The sequence below is a fragment of the Botryllus schlosseri genome, chromosome 5 (genome assembly GCF_051294905.1).
Source record: "Botryllus schlosseri isolate E-star chromosome 5, Bs_hap1, whole genome shotgun sequence".
Classification (NCBI taxonomy): Eukaryota; Metazoa; Chordata; class Ascidiacea; order Stolidobranchia; family Styelidae; genus Botryllus; species Botryllus schlosseri.
In genome coordinates this window covers 23,823,107-23,848,796 of record NC_137240.1, presented here as the reverse complement: position 1 = coordinate 23,848,796, position 25,690 = coordinate 23,823,107, and the positions used below count along the sequence as shown (strand labels likewise).

At 39.5% G+C, this 25,690-nt stretch overlaps 1 protein-coding gene across 1 annotated transcript in view; it reads right to left on the bottom strand.

Annotated features, from left to right (window-relative positions):
* Positions 1 to 3,513: 3,513 nt before the first annotated feature.
* Positions 3,514 to 25,690, bottom strand: part of LOC145439461 (kelch-like protein 25) — a 39,284-nt gene continuing 17,107 nt past the window's right edge. The window contains exons 7-13 of the mRNA XM_080316947.1: positions 21,163 to 21,259; positions 14,195 to 14,271; positions 13,913 to 14,087; positions 12,336 to 12,467; positions 5,077 to 5,238; positions 4,041 to 4,194; positions 3,514 to 3,921 (exon numbers count right to left, since the gene is read on the bottom strand). Coding sequence (XP_080173073.1) covers positions 3,807 to 3,921; positions 4,041 to 4,194; positions 5,077 to 5,238; positions 12,336 to 12,467; positions 13,913 to 14,087; positions 14,195 to 14,271; positions 21,163 to 21,259 — 912 coding nt within the window. The 3' untranslated portion in view covers positions 3,514 to 3,806. The remainder of the gene's footprint in view (positions 3,922 to 4,040; positions 4,195 to 5,076; positions 5,239 to 12,335; positions 12,468 to 13,912; positions 14,088 to 14,194; positions 14,272 to 21,162; positions 21,260 to 25,690) is intronic.

Genomic DNA, 25,690 nt, shown 5'->3' with positions numbered 1-25,690 from the left:
TATATGACGTTTTACTAGCCTAGTCCGAATAGCGACACTCAAATTTTAGGGGAATACCCTATTTTTAGCCGATATTCTTCCAGCTCAATGTGCACACGGATGCAAGGGATGAATTACGAAAAAAAGTACCTAGAATATGTTTTTATGGTATAAGGCATGGGAATCGGACTGAAAACCACGGCATTTTGAAAGTCGATCAATTCTGAACAACCCTAGTATAGCCTATTTCGACTGTGAAATCTGTTACAGCATCCGTATGCATTCAAAACAAAAACAAATTTAAAACAAACATATGTTTAAAACAAGGCTCTTGTTTAACACAAGTTTTTTTTTAAGCCATGACGTCACGAATATTCAATTGTGACGTTATAGGGGAATGACATTGACAATTGAAAAGATAGAGAGTAAATATAGCTCTTTTGACGAAATATATCGGCACTATATTGCTGTTGAGGGTTTCAACCATCCCTTATCGATTTACGTCGGCTATATCGGGTGGTACTTGTCCGTAGGCTCATACAATATGTTTTTTGGAAAGTATTTACACAATTATGGCATAATTTTACAACTTAAAAAGCACAATTTTTTAAAAAGGCCTTTGTTTAAAACACTGTTCAAGACATGTTTTGAACAAAGTTTTTAAAACACCGTTTGTTTTGAATGCAACCCTATAGCGTAAACAGCTCGGTGTACCACATAATCAAGATTGCACTTCACCTGTCTACACTACATGAATAGCAGAGGTGGTCAAAGTAGTCACCGTCGCTACTCAAGTAGAAGTAGAAGTAACGCTGGAATTTCTACTCAAGTAGAAGTAGGAGCGGTGGTTTACAAGTAAGTAAGTAAGTAGATATTCTACGCTTATTTTTGCCTACAAAACTGAAAACTTCCAAGTAGAAGTAGAAGTAGTCTAAAATCATAACTACTTAAAAAGTAGTTTGAGTAGGCAGAATCTACTTCAAGTACTTCAAAAAGTAGAAGTACTTCGTTACTGACTACCTCTGATGAATAGGAGTTTTTGTGTTTGTCACTGTTTTTTTTTGTGGCAGTCGGAGTCTCTTTTATTTTTAGCACGCCTTGGAGTCGGAGTCAGAGCCGTGAAATAACACTGACTGTAATCGGAGTTTGTGAAAATGCTCTCGCGACTCCGACTTCTGTAATATGAAAACAATGTCCTTTCAAAGCTCCCGTAAAATTGATAATTTAATAATTAATAATAATTATAATTGGGTTTGTATGTACCAACAATCACAGTCATTAGTAACTATGTTAATAAAACAGCACATTTATTGCTAATTGCAATTCAATTGGTTAGAGGAAAAACTTTCAACCAAATCTCGACCAAGGAACGAAAACAAAATTACAGATGCAGTCACGAATTGGTTAAATTTTTGGAATTATACCATGATAATATGAAACAGTAAATATGTCGTCTCATTTTGTAAGTGACAACATTACTTGTATCATTCATGAAAATATAACCAAACACTGCTTGCCAGTTGAGAAAGTCAAAAATATTTTTAATAAGTAGCTCAAAGCCACATGTGTCGAACAAATGTTTAAGAAAGACTGCAATAGTCCTAGTCCATGAATACTTGACTAAATGCATGGTGACCGGTGATTCCCAACAGCGGCTTCAAGGCTCTGATTGACCTCTAAATTAGGGTTACCATATTTTCGAAATCTGAAAAGAGGACACTTTTTCAGAATTTTCAGACTTGCAAAACCGGAGGAGAATCTTAAAAAAATGGTAAATTTTTCCCACTTCGTGGTCGATTGACTAAAAATAAGGTCAACTTTCTCACTCAGCGCCCAAAATACAGTTTTTCCTTCACATTATTAGGTGGTTGACTAATAAAAAGGTAAACCAACCGGCTCAGCTCCCGAAATACCCGCCGGGGCGTTACTTGGTGCCGATTTACGGCATCTTATTCGAATTTGGTCGTACATTTTACCCTTCTCTAAATATGACACAAAATATAATAGACGACAGTGGTTGTTTGTTTCTATGAATAGGTCCAGTCAATTTCTGTATATGAATGCTAAAATGAGGGTCCGTCCAAGGCCGCTTCCGAAAACCGGGAAAGAGAATTCTTGCAGATAATCGTCAAACGCATGGATGAATACCCGTTAGTAAAGGATATATCTCGAGTTCTGCTGGTCATAGACCTCTGTGAAGAGTAAATTTCGATACAATCTTACTAACATCAAAATAACGGGTCATATTCAACTATCTGTTAATTACATCGCATTGTGTCTTAATATTATGTCAGCCGCATTGCACATTGTGTGTGACTTGTTCAGATGAAAAATACAACTCAACGATTATTGTGATTGCAATAAGTCCAATATTACTTGGCATATAATCCTCCGCAAACTTGTATATCAAGTGCTGGAATGTATGAAGACCGAAGAGCTATCACATAACGATATGATAGTATATGTATTTCAGTTTATTTCAATATATAGCACTCGCCAATCTGCGCCTATCAATGCTAACATTACCGATATAGAATCCATAGAAGTCTATGTGTATGCTTTTGAATTAGCTGGGTGGTAAGATCCAGATGTAGGCAAGCTACCGTCAAATCTTCGTAGTCTCATACGTGTTTTCATGCGGACCCATACATACTCTGATGTTTGAAATGAGGCTCCGACATCCAAAAAGTCTGCCTTTACAGTAAAATCGCTTGTATTCCTCACAATCCATACACAGGACTCAGTGCTGTGGAGTCGATAAATTTTACCACCGACTCCACCTCCACATATTTTCAATATACCAACTCCGACTCCCGAGTCTATCAACGTGCCGACTCCGACTGGTTTCTTAAGAGAACTCCGACTTCAACAGTATTACCAATTTACTTCGAAAATTATATGCCACACATTATTAAGTAGCTGTTTTGGTGTCCCGGGGGCGTTACGTGGTGTAACTTCAAATCGTTTCGCGAACCATGAAAAATTGTTTAGCGTGCCAGCATTCATTGCAACATTGCCACTACTAAAATTACCTTTTACTGTTCTTGCGAAATTTGACCTAGTCTTGTGGTGTTCAGAAAAAAATTGCGGTCGATTCGCTTTCCTATCCTCGTTATAACTCTGTCCGTTCTATCATATATAATCCTCGGGATTAGTTTGCAAAAAACACGCTTCCAAGCAATTCCCTGTAATTGAATATCCATAGTACATTATTTACAAAAGGAAAGTAAGTGTAATGGAAACTTCTCTATTTGCTTTTCCTGTTTAAATACATGCATAACCATCACTATGCTTACCACATTAATTACCGAATGAAAACAAACTAAATCAAGAGAAAGTTAGATACAGTGTGTCACTCTATTTCTACACGTCTATTGGCTGTGGTTGTGCGACTCCTGTGTCAGATACTAAACGCAGGTTGAGTCAGCAATCGTAGATTGTAGAAACTGGAAAACATGGTATAATAAAACGACATCAGCCACCGTCACTCATTGCAGAAAAGCCCATTTCGCAATTCAATAAAAAAAATAGATCCCCATCCTTTGGTCGATCCATGCGACCATGTATTTAGCCAATTATTGGCGTCATATATGTCAAACATGAAAGGAGAGTTCAGAATAATAAGTCAAAGTATTACTGGGACGGTTCTGAGACTCTGAGTCGACGGTCAATGAAATCTTTAACATTGACAAACAATCCAACAAATTCGAAATGTCTGTAAGACGTCAAAGTAAGGCAAACATTGATTCAATAATCGGCTTATATGGACGGCTTGGCTACCACGGTATGTTGGCAGTGTATGATGTAATGTTGTGTTCCTAATTCTGTCAGATAAAGGCTAAAACAGATTCACAGGGATTCATCGATATACCGTCCATAGTGTTCACTTTCGTCAATGCTTTAGTTTTTGGATTATATGCGTCGATCGTCAACGGCTGCACACTGCAAATAATACACTCAGTCACATTGTTGTTTACAAAATAGTGTGTTATGATTGTGAAATGGCTGTTATACACGCAATATTATCCCCAGAGGATTTAAAACATTTAAAAATGCCATACCTGTCTCCTCCCACCAGATAAATTATTCCGTCTAGAGAGTGACACAAGAACTTTTTACGAGCAAAGTTTGGTAAAGTCACCAGCTCCGCTGTATTCGAACTTGGGCGAAAGACTTCGAGATTTGATGCAGGTATACCACTTGAATTTGTTCCACCTACAAAGTTGTTTCGGAAACAAATTAGTCACCAAATGTAAAAATCATTGCCATCCTACGGATATTGTTCACGAATCAAAAAAAATTAATAACAATTACTTGAATATACAGCTTTTCAAATGACATCAGCGTACTCAACGACAGAGAAGGTCGAAATAGTCAAACATTTTACTCAAAAAGAAGGACTTGAGCTTATAAAGATGTTAAAATCCAGGGTAGTAATGACTCGAGTCGCGATTTTTTGCTGTCTCGTCTTGACTCGAGTCATTTTCTTAAAAATGAAAAATGACTCGACTCGAGTCAATTTGTGTTTTGACTCGACTTGTACTCGAGTCATTGCGCATGACTCGGACCAAGTCATATGACTCGAGACTGGGTCTACCAAGACATGCATTTCATTGTGATGTGGAAGAATAGTAAGGTTATCACATCTGTTAATATTTGGTCAATAAGTGTTGGTACTTGAGAATGCTACCAGAAACTGTTAAAAGTGTGGAAAATTGGTATATATTATGAATGCGAAGCATTCGATATCGCCGAGCAGAGTTGTAAAAAGTGGGTTTCACATGACATTAAATCGGAATTGATCAGTGAACACAATGACTTGGACTCGGACTCGAGTCAAAATACTATGACTCGGACTCGACACTCGGCAGAGTTGTTCAGTCATTGCTACCTACAGTCATCAAAGGGAATCACTCCAGCATATGTGTTTGTGTCAACTTTGATTGATCCGAATGTATCATATGTAACATATGAAGCTGTATTTTCATTACATTTAAATGAGTTGTTTTCAGAGACAGGACTCAATGCAAGATGTCGCTTTTGCAAACTGAAAAAGTTGAAGCAAGAAGTCACAGTTTTGAATGAAATGTATCATACCAAAAATATAAATGACATCGTCAAGTGTAACTGCAGACGCATAATATCGTGGTTGCCCCAAGTTCCCTACAACCGTCCAAGTTGAAGAATTCGGATCGAACATCTGAACCAGCGCTGATATTGTGCCGCTCGAAAGTTGGCCGCCAAATATGTAGAGAAACTCTAAAATACAATAATAATATTTATTAATGTTATTAACCGTTCCGATATAGAAGGTAATACATATGAGGCCGGTACTTTATATAGCTAGATGTTACTAGTGATGTGTAATTTCATTATCTGTCTCGAAATACGTTGTGTTGAGTAGAGCGGAAGGATGAGATCATTAAGCAAAAAAGACAGTCTATAGATCTTGGACACAGTTAGGGTTGTATCTTGCATTTAAAACAAATATTATGTTAAACCACACCTGTCTAGAACATGCTGATGGACTGTTTCAAAGAAAAGACTTCTTAGAAATGAGTGGGGAAGAGGTTCATGACTTTTTTAGCCATACCCCAAACGTTGCAGCGATACTGATAAATAAGATGCGAATCCAGTGACAAATTGACAATTTATCAGAGAGCCATATCATATCATCAAAAGAGACGTATGATGCCAACTCCTGGAACAGTTACCCGACACATGAGCATGCGGCACAATGGAAAACGACCCGAAATAGCCCGAAACATGACACTGAAATTAACCCCTACATATATCCGAACCCCAAGCTTTACCCTAACCCACCCCTTAACAGTAATACAACACATGCTCATTTGTCGCATGCTCATTAGGGTTGTTCAGATTTGAAAAATTGTCAGGAAACTTCGACCATTGTGATCCAAATGATGGTTTAGTACACAAAAACACTTTTATGAGCAATTTTGGTTAACTTCATCGTGATCTTCTATTTCCTCAAAGCCCCCAAAGATCCAGGGGCCATTTCTCCTTACTACAGCTGATATACCAGAGTGTTTACCTTGATCTTATCCTGAAGTAGTGCTCTGTAGTGTTGTCCGTGTAGCCAGTTCGTAGCTTTTATGAATTTAGCAGTTGAAAACGGTTGTGTAGAGATGAGAAATTGCCAGGTAATATGTCTGTTTAAAAAACTGTACCTGAATGCTGACTTATAAATGCCAGATGTATCTCCGTTATCATTTTCAAAACCAGTCTATCGTGATCATGGGAAGCATGTGTTAGTTGCGCGGGTGACACTTGTTTGTTATGGATCGTACATCGAGTGGAGTGAGCGCCGTTGGGTTACAAGTCGAGAACAAAGGCAGATATTTGCAGCTAGTTTTTAGCCAGTAAATGTTATTGAAAGGTGTGTAGTATGTAATGTCAGTAATATTTGTCTCAATTTTAGTGTATCTGTAAACTAACAAGTCATTTCATTTGACGGTATAGTGCAATTTAGTTGAAGAAGAATGTCTGAAAAAAGCGCAGAAAGGTTGTGAAGGACCCAACAAAAACAAGATCGAAGTCGAGTTACTATTTGATCGGATATTCATCTGAGTGTATTATTCACTCCAAGTTACCGACTCTACGTCAGGTTCTACAGTATTTGCTTATTGCTATATCTGAAAGAAAACTGCACTAAGAATACCAGAAAACAGGATGTTCTTCTTCAAACCGTTTAAGAGGTTGCCAAAGTATGGAACATGGCAAGAATACCTATGAAAGAAATGCAGAACATTGTTCCGATGCTGCGAAAAGTTTATGACACTTGGTATGATCTTAAAAAGAACATGGATCGGTCAGGTGATGCTGGGGAAAGCGCGAAGCATTTTGTGATAAACTCGATAAGTTGTGGGACATTGGATATTGCGACACAATATCACGTATACAAAATGATTCGCAGTTTTCGCCGTCTCAAAAGAATGAAGACTATGAGGACCAACAGCATTGTCGCTGAAAAAGATAAGATCTTTGAAAGAAACCAAGCACAGATTCCAACTGAGATCAGCGACGAACTTATTTCAGCATCTGTGAGCACAAGTTCTAGTGATGCATTTGTCACATTAATGTCCTCGTAATCTGGGGAGGAAAACAGTACTCCACCCTCTGAATATGATGCTGCAATCAAATATCCTTCATTTGTTAAACTTGAAGCTCCAAGAAACTTGTTAGATAACAAACATGTTACCGTACTGATGTGCTAGACCGTCTAAAATTGACTGATAACCAAGCAACTATGCTACTTAGTGCTTTCATACAGGCATGCGGAAGGGATATTGACGACTTTGTGCTATCCAGATCAAGTATAAAGAGACATAGAGAGGCAAATCGCCTTGAGGTTTCGCATGATATATTTGAATCATTCTAACAAGACCTACCCAATCATGCTACTGGGATGGAAAGTTGACAGAAGACAGATTTGGAACAAACTACGAAGTATTGGCTGTGATATTGTCTTATCCTCAGCATACAGATGGAAAATTACTTGGAATTCTAAACATATTTTCAATGATAATAACAATTGTCGCAAGCCACGAAAATGTTATAGCGTGCTGATTATTTTTGGCCATAATCTGCTTCATAAGTTTGATTATTCAAAATGTTCTGACAATAAATTCATTGAGTTTCAGAAATATGCATCTTCTTCACTTGACTCTCGTCTTGTTATAAGAGCAAGCCTAGTATCATGAACTTGCAGTGCTTTAACAATGTTACTCCATAGATATCCTTGTCATATTCCACACTATGGCAACCTCTTGAACAGTTAGAACAGGAGAGTGCTGCGTTTTCTTTGTCTTGGGGCAGAAAGTGATTACTCAGTATTTTGCAAATGAACTCAAATTGAGGCGAAGACACTGGCATTGCACATTACATTCCTACTTAATAGATCTTTCACCAACATTAACGAAGCAAAAACCACCTGGAAATGCATGCATTTATTTCATTCATACAACCTCACTAGCTGTAGCATTAGGCCTACGGATTACAACACACATATTCCAGAAGGTCGCCCAGGCATATTTAGTTCAGTGCATTTGTCGAAAAATACATATTAACTTGATATTTCTAACATAGAGACGGTCAAACTCCACTAAAGGTACAATCATCACCACTGAGAACTGCTTTACAATATGAGCTAGGTAAACACAGTCTGGGGAATCCCCAATAATTAGGAGAATTGGCCCCAGATCTTTGGGGGCTTTGAGGAAATAGAAGATCACGATGAATTTGGCCAAAATTGCTCACAAAAGTGTTTTTGTGTACTAAACCATCATTTGGATCACAATGGTCGAAGTTTCCTGACAATTTTTCAAATCTGAACAACCCTAATGCTCATATGTCTACGGACCCCCGGAACAGATACAGCCAAGTTGAACTGGAATTTCATTCCATTGTAAGGATATAGAAGTGTGATGCTTGTCCACAGTGGTGGCTTTTGGGGTAGGCGAGGTAGGCGGTCGCCTAGGGCCCCCCCTGGTTGATTTACGCGCTTTTGAGGGCCCCCCTCCTCGGTTTACGCGCTTTTTCCAACTGTTTCTCTGGTTTACGCGTTTTTTTTTCAAGTATTACCATTTTCTGAATAACCGCGGAATCCTTGTATCCATAAAGAATATGGTATTGTACCGTAAAGACAGGTCAATCATCAAATCTCATTTTTTAGTTATCATTTTACGAATAACCACAAAAATCCATGCACCAATTTAGAATATGGTACCGTAAGCAGTAGTCGATCATTAAATTTCTGCGCTAGTTGCAAGAGCTCACTTTGATTTGATGATCTCTATCTATTTTGCCATTAGCTAAAGGCCCCCCCTCCTACATTTACGCAAATGTTATCATTTTGCAAATAACTGTGAAAATACATGTACCCATGTAGGATGTAATACCGCACACAGAAGTCAATCATTAAATTACTGCACCTGCTAAAAGCTTACTTTGATTTTATGAGGGGGGCCCCTTCTTCTTTTACGCGATTTTTGGTTATCATTTTACGAATAACCGTAAAAATAATGTACCCATGTAGCATATGGTACCGTTAACAGTAGTCGATCATTGAATTTCTGCATCCGATTAAAGAGCTTACTTCGATTTTATGAGCCCCCCCCCCCCTACATTTATGCGAATTTTAGTTATCATTTTGCGAGTAACCGTGAAAATGTATGTACCGATGTAGAATATGGTACCGTAAACCGTCAATCATTAAATTTCTGCATCTGCTAAAAGAGCTTACTTTGATTTTATGAGCCCCCCTCCATTTATGCCAATTTTAGTTTATCATTTTGCGAATAACCGTGAAAATACATGTTGGCCTACCCATGTAGAATATTGTCTTGTAAACGGTGTTCGATAATTGAATTTCTGTGCTTGTTAAAAGAGCCTACTTCGATTTTATGTTAATGAGGTCATATTGTAACATGGAATGAATTATTATTGAGTATATATTTCCTAGTGGCAGCAGTGTATATTTCAGTGCATCAAAATTTTCCAGTATAAGTTTGTGAGATTCTACTGGCTAGCTCTTGATGCCAGCTTTCATATGATACCGTATGTTAATTGATAATGAACCGTGTCCACACTGAGCCTGAATATCCAAAATATCAAAGGAAATAGTCATTTGAAAGCCAATGAAAGCATAGGCTATTATAGCCTATTGAGCCATTCTCTTGACTCAACATATAAGTTGTGAATTGGGCCTTTTCTGAATGGAAATCCATTCTCAGGGTTGTCATGATGGTAAATTTGTTCATTTCTTATCTGCGGATTAGCAGCGTATTTTCAAAGCTTTACCATGCTCAATGTGCACCCGGTACAGTCAGTCAGAAAGTGTTTATGATGTTGTCAGAAAGTGTTTTTTTTATCACAGGTGGATGTCTTTTAATTGGTGGTGTACTATAGATAGATATGTAATACATCTTGCATGCAGGAAAGTTTCTAGCGGCCTGATGCCTGATATTTTATGCCTCAAAAATCTATGTCGATACTTGAAAGGTTTGAATGGCTATCATTCAGAAAGGTGTACGAAAGGCTACGTATATTCAATTTGTTGTGAGGTTGATAATTTAATGTGATGTCACAGAAAAAGACCAAAATGTGACCAAACAATTAGCAATGGAATCAATTTCAGCAGGGCAGAGGAAAGAATTAAATGATCACAAGGCAAGTTTTTGCAACTTTTTTTCAACTTCTGGCAGCTTCCTAACTACTCGGAAGTTATGTAGTACCGGTATGGTGTTTTAAGCTGTTTCGGGGAATCTTATATTGCGACTTTTCTTCATTTTTTCAAGCAACTTTTTGCAGCTTTTCGATTTTTCATGCAACTCACATTTTACTGGAAATATTTGGTACTTTATGTAAATAGATCGCTTGATTATCATCACTGCCGTTTAAATTTGAGGTCATTTCTCAGTTGACATACATTCAGGCTAGACCGCCGTAAATTATATTAGCCTACTACTGGGTCAATTTTTTCAGGCTATTGATTTTGTTGAAGGCGCCAACACTGAGTTTTGCGACAGTGCCTTGGATACGCATCGGTTCGAGTATCACATACCTTAATAATGTCAAGAAACTTATCCATAAATGTACTTTTTTAGTGTAACTTTAGTGAAAAATAAATGAAAAATAAATGCAACTTTTTACTTCAACTTTTATGAAAAATATGTGCAACTTTCCACGGATTTGACTGCAACCAAAATTTGCCCTAAGATCAGGTGTTGCATAAGACCATTTTGACCATTACACTCTTGAAATGGGCTACCAGTTCAATATAAATGTGACTCGGTAAACAGCATATTTAGTAAGGCGCACTCGTCAGTTGACAACCGTACCTTTCATTAGCTACGATGAGTTTGGTATCACTCATAATATGTTATGTTGTAATTGGTAGCATCAGTATCTCCTAATTACTGCAGTCAAGTATCTGTTACAATGCCGCGAGTACATGCTAAATGTAAGTCAGGATCTCAGAAAAGGAAGTGGTTCAGATTTGGAAAGAAAGTGACAATGCAAATTTTGAACTGCGACACAAATATTTAACCATCTATTTCAGCTCAGGAATGCTCTGCACAAATTGAGGATGATGCTGTTTTTCCACCAACTATATTGCCTTGTAGACTTGAATGATGTAACAGTGCTTTCAAATACGTATATTGTATTTGATTGTAGTGGTCTTTTGTCTATGCTAGTTGTGGCGTTTTAGGTTTAATCCAACCAGGCAAGTTCTCACAGACAAATTTTTTTTTTTCTATAACTGTTTAACGTGTGTGTAACTGTTTATTTACAAATTGCGCTGCTACTATAGTACCGTATGTCCGTATACTTCAAGGTTTGTTGTTGTTGTCATTGTTACAATGCGAATATCATGGTTTGTGATTTTGATTGTTGCGTCATACTTTGCCGTTTTGATTTTGCTTTTAAATCTATTTAAATCCCTTAGGTGTGCAGTTAACTCTTGAAGAGAGGCACCCAAAAATTATCCGAGTTCAATAAATATTATATTACAATGGATGTTGTATTGAAAGCTATATTCTTACAGATCATGGAACTAGCTCTTCACAGGTGATACCAGTACTGATGTGTTCCTGTGGTATTACTGGTGTTGTACCGCATTGCCGCACATTTTGCTTTTATGCCTTATCATGCAACAAAATCTTCTTTGTAGCAAAAAGATAGGCCCAATCCAGCACCTGGCTGAAACCTTGACGTGGTGTGCTGGCTTATTACTATTGTCAGCCGACAGCTTTCTGGATTTATGTGGTATATTTGGCGTGCAGTTGCCTTGTTATACTATTATGTCATGCTACATCCCATAATTCTTCTACATAGGTGGGTCTGGGCACGCGCTGTAGTTCACTTGAGTCACTTGTTTTCGAATATGCCAAGTCGTTTATTGTACTTTGGCATGACATTATAATTATTTTATATGCTGAAAGTTTCAACATGATGTACAGACAAAGCACTACCGGAACAGTGTATATGTGGTGTAGAACAATAAAAGTATCGTTAAGCGCTAGTGAGGGGGGTCTGGGGGGCGTATCCCCCCAGAAGTTGCGATAATATAGATAAGGAGGGCCCCCCGGAAGTTTCGCCTAGGGCCCCCCCAATCGTAAGGCCACCACTGCTTGTCCAGATATGCTTAAACATGACATAAGACATACAGTATTACAGACGAGTGATAAGGTACACAAAGTATATGAACCTAATAGTGTAATAAAATTAAAATAATTACTACTGGAAAAGGAGCACTACAAGTAACAGAATGTCTCGATATTATGACAGTGGAGTAACTATACCTTCATAACATTAATTTGACTGTACTGTACCTTTGGCGACAGCCATCGCTGAGAATGCATGAACATGTGCGCTCTTGGTAATAAAACTCCATAAATTTTCAGATGGATTATAACGCTCAATCTGGTTGCTATGGCAATCATGATCGGTAATGTAGATGTAATCTGCGAGAATGAAGAAAGAGGAAACAAAAATTAGATGATGATTGAATTCTAATTATAGTACTACAAGAGTTGGCACGCCGACCACAGTAGCATGTAACAAGGGAGTTTGCGCAGTTGGTAACGATCACGTAGTTCGTGCGTCAGCTTATGTGCACGGCTGTACTTAATACCAGATCTGCTGTTGCCGTGAATGTTGTAATTAGGGGTGGTCTAAGTAGTCCAGAAAGCTACTCAAGTTGAAGTAGAAGTAGTCATTTTCAAAGCATCCAAAGTAGTTCAGGCAGAAGTAGAAATAGCAACGCCAAAAACTACTCAAGTAAGTAAATAAGTAGTTGTGAGAAGCAGTAATAACAATACTATCATGAACTGTGAAAAGCTAGAAACTGAGCTCTGCGAACTGTGCAGAGAGCTGGGTTCGTGCTGTTACATATTAAGAGGTAAAAAGTTTCCACACACAAGAATTCGACCGCATTATAGGGTGCAAATGATAGTTTCGTTTGGAACAAAAGTTCTTAACTTTTGTTTACCCCAACGTCCCACGTCAGATAATGTCATGTATTGGTGCTCTTTACCATATTATAAGGCCCACAATTGAAACGAAAAGTAATACTGAGTTGTATAAGACACTGCATTGATGATTTGCGCAATTATTGTATGCTACCAAAATTATGGTAGATTGTAAATATGACATTTACATTCAATTGAACTTCAGGAGGAAAAAGGAGACATTGTACTTAGTTTTGAACTTCCATGTACATATGCTCAAAAGAACCCAAATTAGAAGATTTCTCTGTAACAATACGGTGCATAAAGAAAAATACAACTATTATTTTTAAACAAGCAGGAATAAATTTGATGTAATTTGTCCAGTTTTGGCGGTGGTTGATGCTCAACGGTCTAACACTTAAAATTAAAGTAGGCCTACCACTTTTTCCACATTTGAACACACCCCGTACAGCTAGAATGATAGATTGCAATAGGATGGTTCTAAGCATGGTTCTGAGCCATATTGACTGCAATGAAACATGTCAGATGGGCGGCAATACGGTATGAAAGGATCCACGCAACCCGCTGCCTAAATTATATTGGCCGATACTTCCGTGACAACATGCTGGTGACTCCACATCAATTTCGCGCGAAGCACGGCAAACATTCCGGACTTTCCTTTAAATTATGTGATTGGTACTCAGAGGAAACAGTTTCTAAATTTCACCTTCTCAGTCTCTCTCTCTCTCTCTCGCTCAATACGTCTATTTCACAAAATGTTAATAGCGAAATGTATATAAGTAAATCACAAAGTATGACAAAGTAGAAGTAGAAGAAAATTAGTTATACTGGAGTAAGTACTAGAAGTAGAGGAAACCATCCAGAGTACTTCTAAAAAGTAGAAGGACTTTGTTAATGACCACCTCTGGTTGTAATGCAGTATTGATGTCAAATTCTACCATTCAAAGCAACTGCGAGTCCCCACTTTCCACTTCGAACGGCGATGGCTTCCCATTTTGCATGACATTCCTTGTATCTGATGCGATAATTGTTTCGGTCAGACATAAACGCGTACAAATAGTCGTCCAGAATCGAAACTGCAGTAACAGAGCTTCTCATCTTCTCATGCAAATCCTAGAAGATCAATACCTTTATTATTATCAATACAATGTTGAAAAGGTTTTGTTAAGGTACTAAATTGTTACTATAATAGGTGTATAGATGTCATGGATCATACATACCTGCATCTCGGTCCAATTGCCGTTCTCAACATCCAGACTTCGCATTTTCATAGAGGTGTGATCAAATACAACAATCCCTAAAGACATTCATATCATGAATATTATCGACTTGTTACAAATTCCACATTTCAAACAATGCTGTAGGAGGTAATAGGTATCTATAGGTAGGTCGGCCTGACAGAGGTGTGATCAAATATATTGAATAAGTTACCGGAATGAGGGCAAGACGGCATTAACAACAAAGTGAATAAATGCCAATTTCCTTGAAAAAAGAACACAGATATTCCAATATTATTCTTGAACAGAATAACGAGGAATATACACCACAATTTTTGAGTAATAAATGAAATAATGTTAAACTCGTTTGCCAACATATACCTGATTCTAAAATATAGTACATCTAGGGCAGGGGCGGGCAACTTCTCCAGTCGGCGGGCCGGATATAGGAAAATCAAGCACTTGGCGGGCCGGATTGCTTAATCGATAGATTATTCGCCCATTTATTCAGTTATACAAGGAATAAATCGTATTTAAAGAATGTATTTTAACGACAGCAATGTCATTTCAAGCGATTTCTCGCCGATAATGACGATGACAATGAGGAGTTGAGAACCGTATTGTCATACAGCAGTAGTTCTCTAACTTTTTAAACACGCCTCCTTTTTGATAGTGAAAAATTCTGCGCCCCCTTCCTTATCATGATATATTAAAAAGATAAATCAGAATGCTAGCCATCCCAACGGGTAGTTTGATGGCATTAAAGGTTATGCCTATTGATGAGAGAGTTCTCAAATATGAAATTCGTACACTAGACACAGTAATCACCATAAGCTGAAGGTAAATCGCGCCGAGCGCGAAAAATTTTCAGTTAACTGTGACTTCGTGCCACTTTTAGATACTTTCCCGTCCCACAGGTTGAGAACCGCTGTCATACATGCACCGCCATATCCGTTTCTCTCTCATCAATCAACACAAGGTGCAATCCTAAATTATGATCTTAAGACGTTCGATAAGCCCTGTACCTCCAATTTAGTAGGTGGCGAGATAGCGTAGTTGTATAATCCACAGCTACAAAACCGATGTGTTGTGGGTTCGAGTCTGACTCCAGAATTCCTACCTAAGAGTTGGAGCTTTATCTAGGCTCCTCCTCGCCATCTCATTGGCATGATTACTAAGCTGTATCTCACTAAAGCCTGGACGTGTGCCGTGCTGCCAGCAGTTGGCGGTTACGGAATGAAAAATAAGAAATATCGGCCTGGTGTAAATGACCATTGTGGACGACTAACACCATGATTACCACCAATAACATTAGGGATGAGTACATAGTTAATGCTGACAATGCAAGTCTTTTCGCTTCAACGAACTTGCCCGTAAGCTCCACTCTCGCACGCTGCGCCGGGCGCACACCCGGATGTAATAACACACAGTCACTAAAATTTGACGTAGTAAGCAAGAAGTGGGATATCTCGGCAGACTGATGGGCCGCAGGCCACATTATCATGTAAGACGGGAATCTGTCCGCGGGCCGGACAAAATGCCGTCGCAGGCCGGATCCAGCCCGCGGGCCGTATGTTGCCCGCCCCTGATCTAGGGCATAGTCTACTAGTCTGGTATGGTATGGAATGAAATTCTGTTATTCGAATATGGAAATATTGTTTTCCATACTTCCGTACTTTGGCAGTTTTGCCACAACCATGACAGAGATCCTACTTCATACTTGTCGAATCGATTGCATACCTCCGAAAATCGTTTTGACAGGTCTATATTCACATCTCAAATTCCAACTTGGACTCGCCCACCCTGGATGAGATCTTTTTAAGACAACAGAGTTGCGCAACATGCATACGATGGATAACAATATTAATAATGAATATTTTAATGTGATTAATACAATAAAGTCAAAGCATAGGCCTATTCGATCGCTGCCGCCTTCCAGCGAACACATTGCTTATCGTAGCTTCCACCATGCAAACTACCAACCAGAGTCTTAAATCGTAAAATCCGAAAATGTAGCAGGTACATTAGGGTTGTCCAAAATTTGAAAAATTTCGAAAATGCTGCGTTGTAATGTCTTATTCTATAGATTATTGATTAAAAACATCAACAAGCCTGAAAGAAGCTCTCAGGAACGTCGTTAAGATTTCTTACAAAGCGTTTGAAAGTAGCCGTCTGCATGTGGGCGGGGAATCGATGAAGTGGGCGGGCAATCACGAACCTAGAATTTTGATTGGTTGGAACCTGTAATAATAAGCTACTGATTGGCTGAAATACTGATTTTGTGATCATTGCTGGTCACGATTTCGTTCTACTCTGTTGTGTTGGTTTGCAGCCATTTCTGTTCGTGGCATTGGCGATATGGTAAATTGACGTTGTTAATGCTGCCATCGACAACAGCATAACGATCCAGTAATATATTTTCTACCTGAACACTGTGTATAACAGTTTTGTTACTTCTTGCACAGGAGCTGGGCCAATTAAGATAAGAATGAACTAGATGCATGCATCGTGCTACCTTCGAGCCTTCTAAAACATACCAGTTGACAACGACTGTAACTCATAAATTGCAAACCAGTAGTCAATTTCTCCTTATGGCTTGTTATGGTAAGTCGACGTCTCTCTCTAAAACGAACGCATATTACACTTTTTATTCAAGATTTAACAAAGGCAAAAATGCTATTTACAAAAGGCATCATTAAAAAGCATATCGCAGGGTCAGTGTTGCAGATCACTGGCCTTTGATAAGAGTAGACTTCCTGCTGTCTCCAAAAATCTTCCTATGCTGTTCCACAGCTTGAAGCAAACTGTCTCTTTGCTGTTCATTGTCAGTCAAGATTGCAGCATAGTCTGTGCTTAGCTTGACACCTCTTTCTGCGGCATCATTAACGACTTTGACAGAACTAACGTAGCAATTCATTTTATTGAATGAATCTGAAAAGTGCCAATCATCAACCGGTTGACGCAGCCAATCCCCAGAGCATTCAAAAACTTCAAATATGTACCACGACTGGGGCCCAATAAGGTCAGACAACGTACTGTCCTTGTTGATCTGTATAGTTGCATTCAATGAGGGTGGGCCCCTTCTGAAACTGGAAGTTCGCTCTACTTGCAGGAGCGCCTTTGCCATATTTTCCCGGGTTTCCTTGCTTTCCGTCGGTGAAAACAAGGCGTATACAGCGGTTTCCTCAACAATATACCAGTCGTGCTTCAAAAGCTTTCGTGAAGCAGCTGTGGAAACTTGCTCATCATATTCCTTATAACTCAACATGTGCTGAACGAATCTCAAGTCATTACCAGCTGCATCACGACCAATGCTTGAATCCACTCACGCAGGGATATAAAAGAGAACCAAAAATAAATTGAAGCGGCGCAGCAGTTCAACTTCTTCAGATTTGTAATCTAATTGGTCGGCCCACATGAACATCTTTTGAGCATACAGAATTGTACCCATCCATCTCGCATGGTGTGCTGCACCAGGTTTGTGATGACGTATATCTTCATCTGCACCGAGAAGAGCAAGAGCATTAGTCACACATTGCTTGTAGTCATCCCGTGTCAAAAAATCTTTTCTGTTCAACAGTAGCTTGAACTTATCAACTATCATTGCAGCTCGTTCAGCAAAACATAGAGGAATAGTCAGAGTCTTGAATTGCTGTTCCCTGTCAAGACTGCTCCAGTTCCTTTTAAGGTGGGCAAACCATGCATTCTCTGGTCCAGTTGTGGCCTTTCCAAATAAAGATTTCCAAACGTCTTTCACTACCAGCTCATACACATGGTGCCGACATGCATGGTAGAACACCTTCCTTCCTAGAAGGTCTTCAAGAATCTTTGCCGCACCCTTCTTCCAGCCGCTGTTGCTTGCTGTAGTGTCAAAAACCAAAGCTGTTACAGCATCTTTTATATTCCAACTTTCAATTATGTTGAAAGTGTTTTCTGCTTGCGTCTGACCTGCAGCATTTTGCATCTTTTGAATGCCAAGTAGTTTTCCTTCTGAGTATTGAGGATGACAAGATAGGACAATTGACAGAGCCTCATACCGATTTCCTAATCTATCCTCTGTGAGCTTTCCATCCCAATGAATAGCAACATGTTGAGGTTTATTTTCTGCAAATTTTTCTGAAATATCCTTGGAAATTTCAAGACGATTTGTTTCCCTGGCTCTCTTTGTCGAAGATCTTGACAGAGAGAACATTGCTATGTCACCGCCACAAGCCGTAATAAATGCCTCGATGTCTTTAGCGAGAATCTTGTCTCTTCCCAACATTATGCATTTGCGAGATTGCTGTTGATCTTCATAGAATGCAATGTCTTCGAGCTTTCTATCATGTGATAGATAAATGTCATTTTGTATTATTGCTATCGCATCTGTACTTCCAATATCCCACAACTTGTCCAAATCTTCCGTGAATTTTTTCCTCTTACCCTTGGGATCACTTTCCCGTTTCATGGTCGCCTTCAGAAAAATATATTTTTTGTTCAGTTTTTCAAGTAATTTCACCGCATTTCCTTTAAGTATTGTGGCAATTCTCGCCATTTGCCACACTGTCATGACATCATGAACCACCACATTACATAGCTCACGAGTAGGGGTTGACTGAGGGCAATGGTCTTTCAGATGCAGAAAGTAACTCATTACTTCTCGCAAGGTTGGTAATCTCGAGCCACAGATGTAATCGCAAGCATATCCGACCAAGTAATGCTCAGATCGAGATCTTGTTCTTCTCTGTGGCAAGTGCACAGTCTTCCGCCGTTTTGCCTCTGCCATGACAGTAATATTTTTGCCTTCTATCATAAATTACAGCTACGCCTAAAACATTTAAGTAACAAGTGTTACATTACGACTATTAACTCACCAACCCACAATGCCCTTGTACATAACCACAACCACTACTAACAAAATCGACCTCATCAGAACAGAAAATGCTGCTGCAACTAAAACATTGAGCAAGGAACAAGTGTTGCATTACAACTATTGATGCATCAACCCACAATGCGCTTTACAAATTCCCGTCTCTACTAACAGACTCGACCTCCGCAAAACAGAAACTACTGCTACAACTGATACATTCGAAGAACCACTGTTACATTACTACTATTGACTCATCAAACCACAACACGCTTTTACAGTATTACAGCCGTCACCAACAGACTCAGCAGCAGCAAAACCTACTCCTTCTGTCAAACACGGTGAAGCACCCAAATCAGAGCTGACAGCCGCCGTCATCATTGAAGCATAACCGATTACCCAATCAAGAATCGTGGTTTCGTCATTGCCCGCCTAGTTGCAATTTCGCCGTCGGTGGCCCGCCCACTCTTTGGCAGCTACTTTCAAACGCTTTGTAAGAAATCTTAACGACGTTCCTGAGAGCTTCTTTCAGGCTTGTTGATGTTTTTAATCAATAATCTATAGAATAAGACATTACAACGCAGCATTTTCAAAATTTTTCAAATTTTGGACAACCCTATGGTACATGCATAGGCGCCAGACGCTTATTTTCCTTAGGTATGCGGGTTCGATGATGTCACAAACGAATGACATTATAATGTGACAGAATTGATCATTTGGGTTAATATAGCATCGATTCATTAGGGTAAAGTGCACGCGCATATGCCAATTATAAAATCTCCTCGTGTTGACGAACTTACGCGTATGATAAGCGTGTCAACGAGTCCGGAAGTGCTGACTATTAGTGAGTCCCTGATCTCTCGCGAACAATTAAATGCACCGCTTGTCAACGCGTATTACGTAACCTCGGCGACGATTTGCGCAAGTCAAAATGTCTGAGTTGTTACGGAATCTGTTCTATAAAGGCACCGATTTCAGGTGGTTTAAACCTTTCTCTTCTTTTACAAGTCACGCCTTGACACACATCTTCTGATTGTTATGTTCAAGTATATTAGCGGAATTCCATTACGCACGCACGTCGCACATGTCTGCGGACATTCGATGTCATTCAGTTTCGCGATGTCACTCTTTAATCACAATCGCTAATCCTCGTACATTTAACGGCATGGTCTCCAAGCCATCGAGAGATATGAGCCAACGCATGCTAGGCCCGCGACGCCATAGTTGGCCAGGGATGATATCTTTCGTATCAGGCCTATTGCAGATGCGATTGTGTAGGCCAGCGATGACATTGTGTGCAGTGTGCACCAAGCCAATGCAGATGCGATTGTGCAGGACAGCGATGGTATAGTGCGCATCGGGCCTATCGCAGATGTGATTATATTCAAGCCAGCTGAACTAGGCCAGGTGGAAACGCGATAAAAACGAGCCAGCGCTGATTGCCAAGCGCGCAGCACTCAATGACCTAATTTCGCAATCACCTCAGCGGGAAATCGCGTCGAGTTACATTGTGCAGGTGCACAGACAAATCTCGCTAATTAGCAACACGCTTCTCGCTAATTGGCCTCGCGCAACCGGCTACCTCGTTCACATAAGCGGCAGCAGGTAATGTCGTAAACGGAAATATATAGCGATTTGTTCTAAATAGCTCAACTGACGTTTGTTCAGATACATGCCAAACGGAATTCTAGGTATGCCGCATACCTAAAAAAATGGCCAGGTATGCGCGGCATACCTTGCATACCCAGGTTCGGCGCCTATAGGTACATGAACATGTATATCAGTTCGGTGAACTTGAAAAATATTTCCTGCGCTTCGTTCGGATGATCATAATGCTAAATCGATTTTGACTTGAACAGCATTCACAACGATATAGCTTTTATGGAGCTGTGTTACGCCATGACGACTTCATTAAATCTGGTTATCTCTGAATAGATATAGCTAGTGTTGGCTAATAATGATGAAGAGTATGACCTACGCATGAGCGAGGAATTGGATATTTGATCCACTATTGCAAGATCCTGCATGATTGTAGCGATCTAAAATTCTATTCTGACTTTGTTTTATGTAATTCTGTCCATGGTCTACACAGGGTAGTAAATCACCGAGCTATACATACACCTACCAGGATCCAGGGATGCATCAGAGGCCTTCACCTTCTCTCCGTCAAAAATGGATTTCATCAATAACTTGAGGCATTCATTTGATTCGGCGACCGCAGCCTGTGAAAACATATATCATTTGTTTCTATAGAATTGATGACCTATTGGTGCATGGATTTCTCCATATATTCATTAATAGTTAAAGCATCAACTCACAGAGGACTAATACAATGTTCAAATTTATCAACATAAACTCTGACAGTGAGCCTGAGGAAATTAAGATCCACGTCATTGATCTGGTTCATTCAACGATAATGCTACCATAAATCTCTGTTCAAGGAATCAGGTGAAATACAGATAATGGTATTGATGCTACCAGCAGACGTATCCTTTGAATTAAGGTTGTGAATGAATCGCATAACATCACTAACCATGGTATACTACGCTCACCCTGTAATTATACTAGGTATGTCACATAGCCGCAATTATGTTGCACTCTTGCACATGTATCAGCACAACTTTTCCCAATTGTGCAGTTAGAAAAGAGTGCTCGTTGTGTATTTTACAAAACAAAATGGTGCTTATTTGAGCAAGTTTGCGACCATTTAGTGAAGTGGTTCCCAATATTTTTTAGTGTTGTGGCCGAATTTCAAACTTCAGAATACGTATGAAGCCCCATGAAAATACTCAAATAACTATAACGAAAATAATAGCAATTATTGCATAATGATATTCAGTGAAACAACCTGCAAATGCATATCATTACTACAGTGTAAGACAGTGGTTCCCAACGTGGGCGATATCGCCCCCCAGGGGGCGATTTGACGGTCCAGGGGGGCAAAAATAGCCTAGGGGCGATAGGGGGGCGAAAACGGACGAAGGGGGCGATAGGGGGGCGATGGCGCGTTGAAATGGCTATATTGGCGTCCATGACCGTAACTGCCACATCCAAACCCCCAATTAGGATGGGGGCCCGAGCTCGAAGGAGCCCACAATTTTTTCGTGAATTAACATTAATTATAGAGTATTATTTTCGAAATTTACGCCACTTTTTCAAAAAATTTTCGTGCTGCGCGCCATTTCGTGGTTGCATATTTCCTGCTTATTGGATACCCTTTCTCCAAGAAACAATACACATGAGTTATAGAAATGGGCATCTCGGCGTCAGCCATTATCACACCATGACGCACCAAGACATATGAAGTTTCAGGCCAGGTAACATGCGACTCCGAGAAGTGTGCCAGAACGAGAAAACCTTGGCGGAAAAGGACTGCCTTTATATGCTGACCGACTTCGATATATATATTCTATAAACGTATATATTTAATTATATATAGGCTCCTAAATGGCTGGCTGGTGCCAAATGTTCCTGTCCTGGCAATCAGAACCCCACAAAAAATGCCATCACGCAGAGAACAATTTATTGCCGGTGCAGAAATACCAATTTGAAATCGTGTGCGTCTTTCAGTTTAGTACGTACGGGCGATTTGAATATCTTTCGACATTGCAGATAGGCCACGAAATGTCATTACGTAACGAAGTCATTATACCCATTGGTCCGCCCGAATATGTTCAATTATTATTTACGGGCCCTACATTTTCCAAGACACCTCGCTCAGCATCACCGGTAAATCTGAATACATGAGCAGAGAGAGGATGAAAATTGAGAGCAATATATATGCTATTCCCGATCATATTGACCGATTCAATCATGAATGATAGAAATTTTTCGCGCTTCGCGCGAATTAAGCCGACTAACCAAAGAGTCCAACAATTTGTGCTGAGAAGTAGCGGTAAAGAGGTATCGGAGTTTGGTATGAGGGGTTCAGAAGTTTGCTTTATCGCCCTATGGAGGGGGGGCAAGACCAGCGTATTGGGGGGGGGGCTGACGAAGTGCTGTAACGGTCCTTTGGGAATCAAGTCGGCGAAATCACCTTTTTTGTTAGTCAGCGCACCAAAATTTAGCTGGAAAAGTGTAATTTCGAGGTCGAGCCGAAAAGTTGACCTTTTTTCGTAGTCAACTCGCCGGTGATTTCAGTCTGTATGCCCATTTTTCGGTTTCCAATATTTGGGGGGCGATTATCGGTGTGGAGTTTGAAAAGGGGGCGATGAGTCGAAAAAGGTTGGGAACCACTGGTGTAAGATGTCGTTATGCTGTAGATCAGTGGTTCCCAACCGGAGGGGAATTCCCCCCTTGGGGGAATTTTGAAATTTTCAGGGGGGAATCTGTCCTAAATTTTTTAGGGGAAATCTGGCTTTGGCATTGTATCGGAAGATACACTGGGTTAACAAGGTTTATTGATTTTTATGGTATAGAACTGTTAAGCAGAAATTAGTTCTTTACAACTGTATGTTTCTTTGGCGGATTTCACCCCCTGATAAAGTGAGGCTCACGAGACGATTTTGTTAGCTCTGCGACAGCCTCTCGACCAAATTGCTACTAAGCAGGAAAACGTCAAGCCGAATTCAGCACAAGGCCGCTAGTGAAATTGTTTAACTTTTTAAGCCAACATATGAGCTAACGTGAAAAACATACCGTACCAAATTCATTGATTCAACTCAAGTCCATAGCAAGCGGACTTGGTGATTTATTATTCGTCAGCGGCTACCCGACCGGTCAAAAACAGGTAAAATTTGACTGTGCTTTACCAAAGTTTAGTGCCCATTCGCCATAGTTCGGACATATCTGAATATGTTTGGCCATTAATTGCTCAGTCAACAAATGGTTGCGCGTTAAAAAGCACATTTTTTTAGCCACAGGCAACTTTTTCATACTGGGGGGGGGAATTTTAGCTCAAATATCGGCAAAGGGGGCACGAGACGAAAAAGGTTGGGAACCACTGCTGTAGATCTTCATATATACATCTGCACAAGTTCGCAGGGGAATATAGATTGCGTAATATTGGACTTATTGCGTTCTATAGTTGACTATTAGCCGTTATCGCATTGTTAAAAAATGCTTATGAGCGTGCCGCCATGCCCATTTCAAACAGTCCAAAAAGGCATATCATCAGTAGAACTCAAGATGTATCTTGTTATATGACTGGTATTTTTCCATGAGTTTGACGCTAGTCTGCAGAAATTACGTCGCTAATTTTCTGAAGCGGCATTGAGCGGCTTAGACATATCCGATATTTTACTATTTATATACAGAAATCGACGAGAATTATTCACAGAAACAACTACAACTGTCTATGTCTGTCTATTATATATCAGTGTTGGGATGACTCGAGTCATGACTTGACTCGAGTCCGACTCGAGTCACCTTTTTCGCATGACTCGACTTGACTCGAGTCACTTGGCAAAAATGACTTGACTTGACTTGACTCGGCGCTTCAAAAATGCGGATTGACTCGTGACTCGAAGTAAATTTTACGAGTCAATTTCAAGTCATCAAGTAATCGGTGTCAATAAAAATCACTGTTTCTTGCATATGTTCGGATTGTTCGCGAAACGCTGACGTAACCCGTAAGAGTGACCAATCAGTAAATAATGGTCGTGAGTTTTACTGAGAGTCCATTGTTCTCTCACAAATAAATTGACCGCAAACGAAGTGATCGAAGCTTACAGTTAACGTTATCTTAAACTAGTATAGTAAAGTAATTTAATAGCAAAATGTCTATTTCTGTTCTCTGTTCTTACCTTAACCAAACCACATGTTTTATTGAAATTGAATTCGAATATAGTTTATATAGTTCTCAACGATTGGCGCAGGCTCGAATTGTATATGTATTTGTAAATGGGTAATGTATTGCATATTATCAATTCGTTTCTCTATTCTCTATTTTGGCTGGTAACTATATAAACTGTGGCTAGGCAATTGCGTAGTTTACCAGTTCTACTTATATGTGAGTGATAAAGCGTCTTCTTGTGTGTATATTTAACTCTATATTCGCTCATCGGTTCGGAAACAATGACCACTCAAACTGTATTTCAGACTGCTAGCAAATTGCAATGACGTAATCATGCCTCATAAATACTTCGAAAAGGCAACTTGACTTGAAATGTGACTTGACTCGTGACTTGACTTTACTTGACTCGACTTGACTCGAGTCACCTGCAAAAATCGAGTGACTTGACTTGACTCGAGTCATCTTTGAAAATCGATTGACTTGACTTGACTCGAGTCAAAATGTGCAATGACTCGAAATGACTCGTGACTCGAAGGTAGTGACTTGATCCCAACACTGTTATATATTAGTGTGATTTATGCAGTCAGTGAGAGCCGCAAAAAGACTAGATAGGAGCCGCAGGATACTTTAAGAGGGTACTTTCATTTTGTACAAAGAAACTAATGAAGTTAATGATACTAATGAAACTAATGTAACTATTGCAATTATTGAAAGCAATAAAATCAATGAAACTATAATATATAGGCCTACCCCATGCAATGTAAGGTTAGATTCTCTTCGGCCTATGCGATTAAGTTTTAGTTCAATGAAGTTAATCAACACAATAAACTGATACATTTATCAGATTATTCTAGTCTCCTCGTAACCCGTGTCCCTGTTCGTACGGCAACAAAAAAGTCCAGAAAAAAAAAGACCAAAG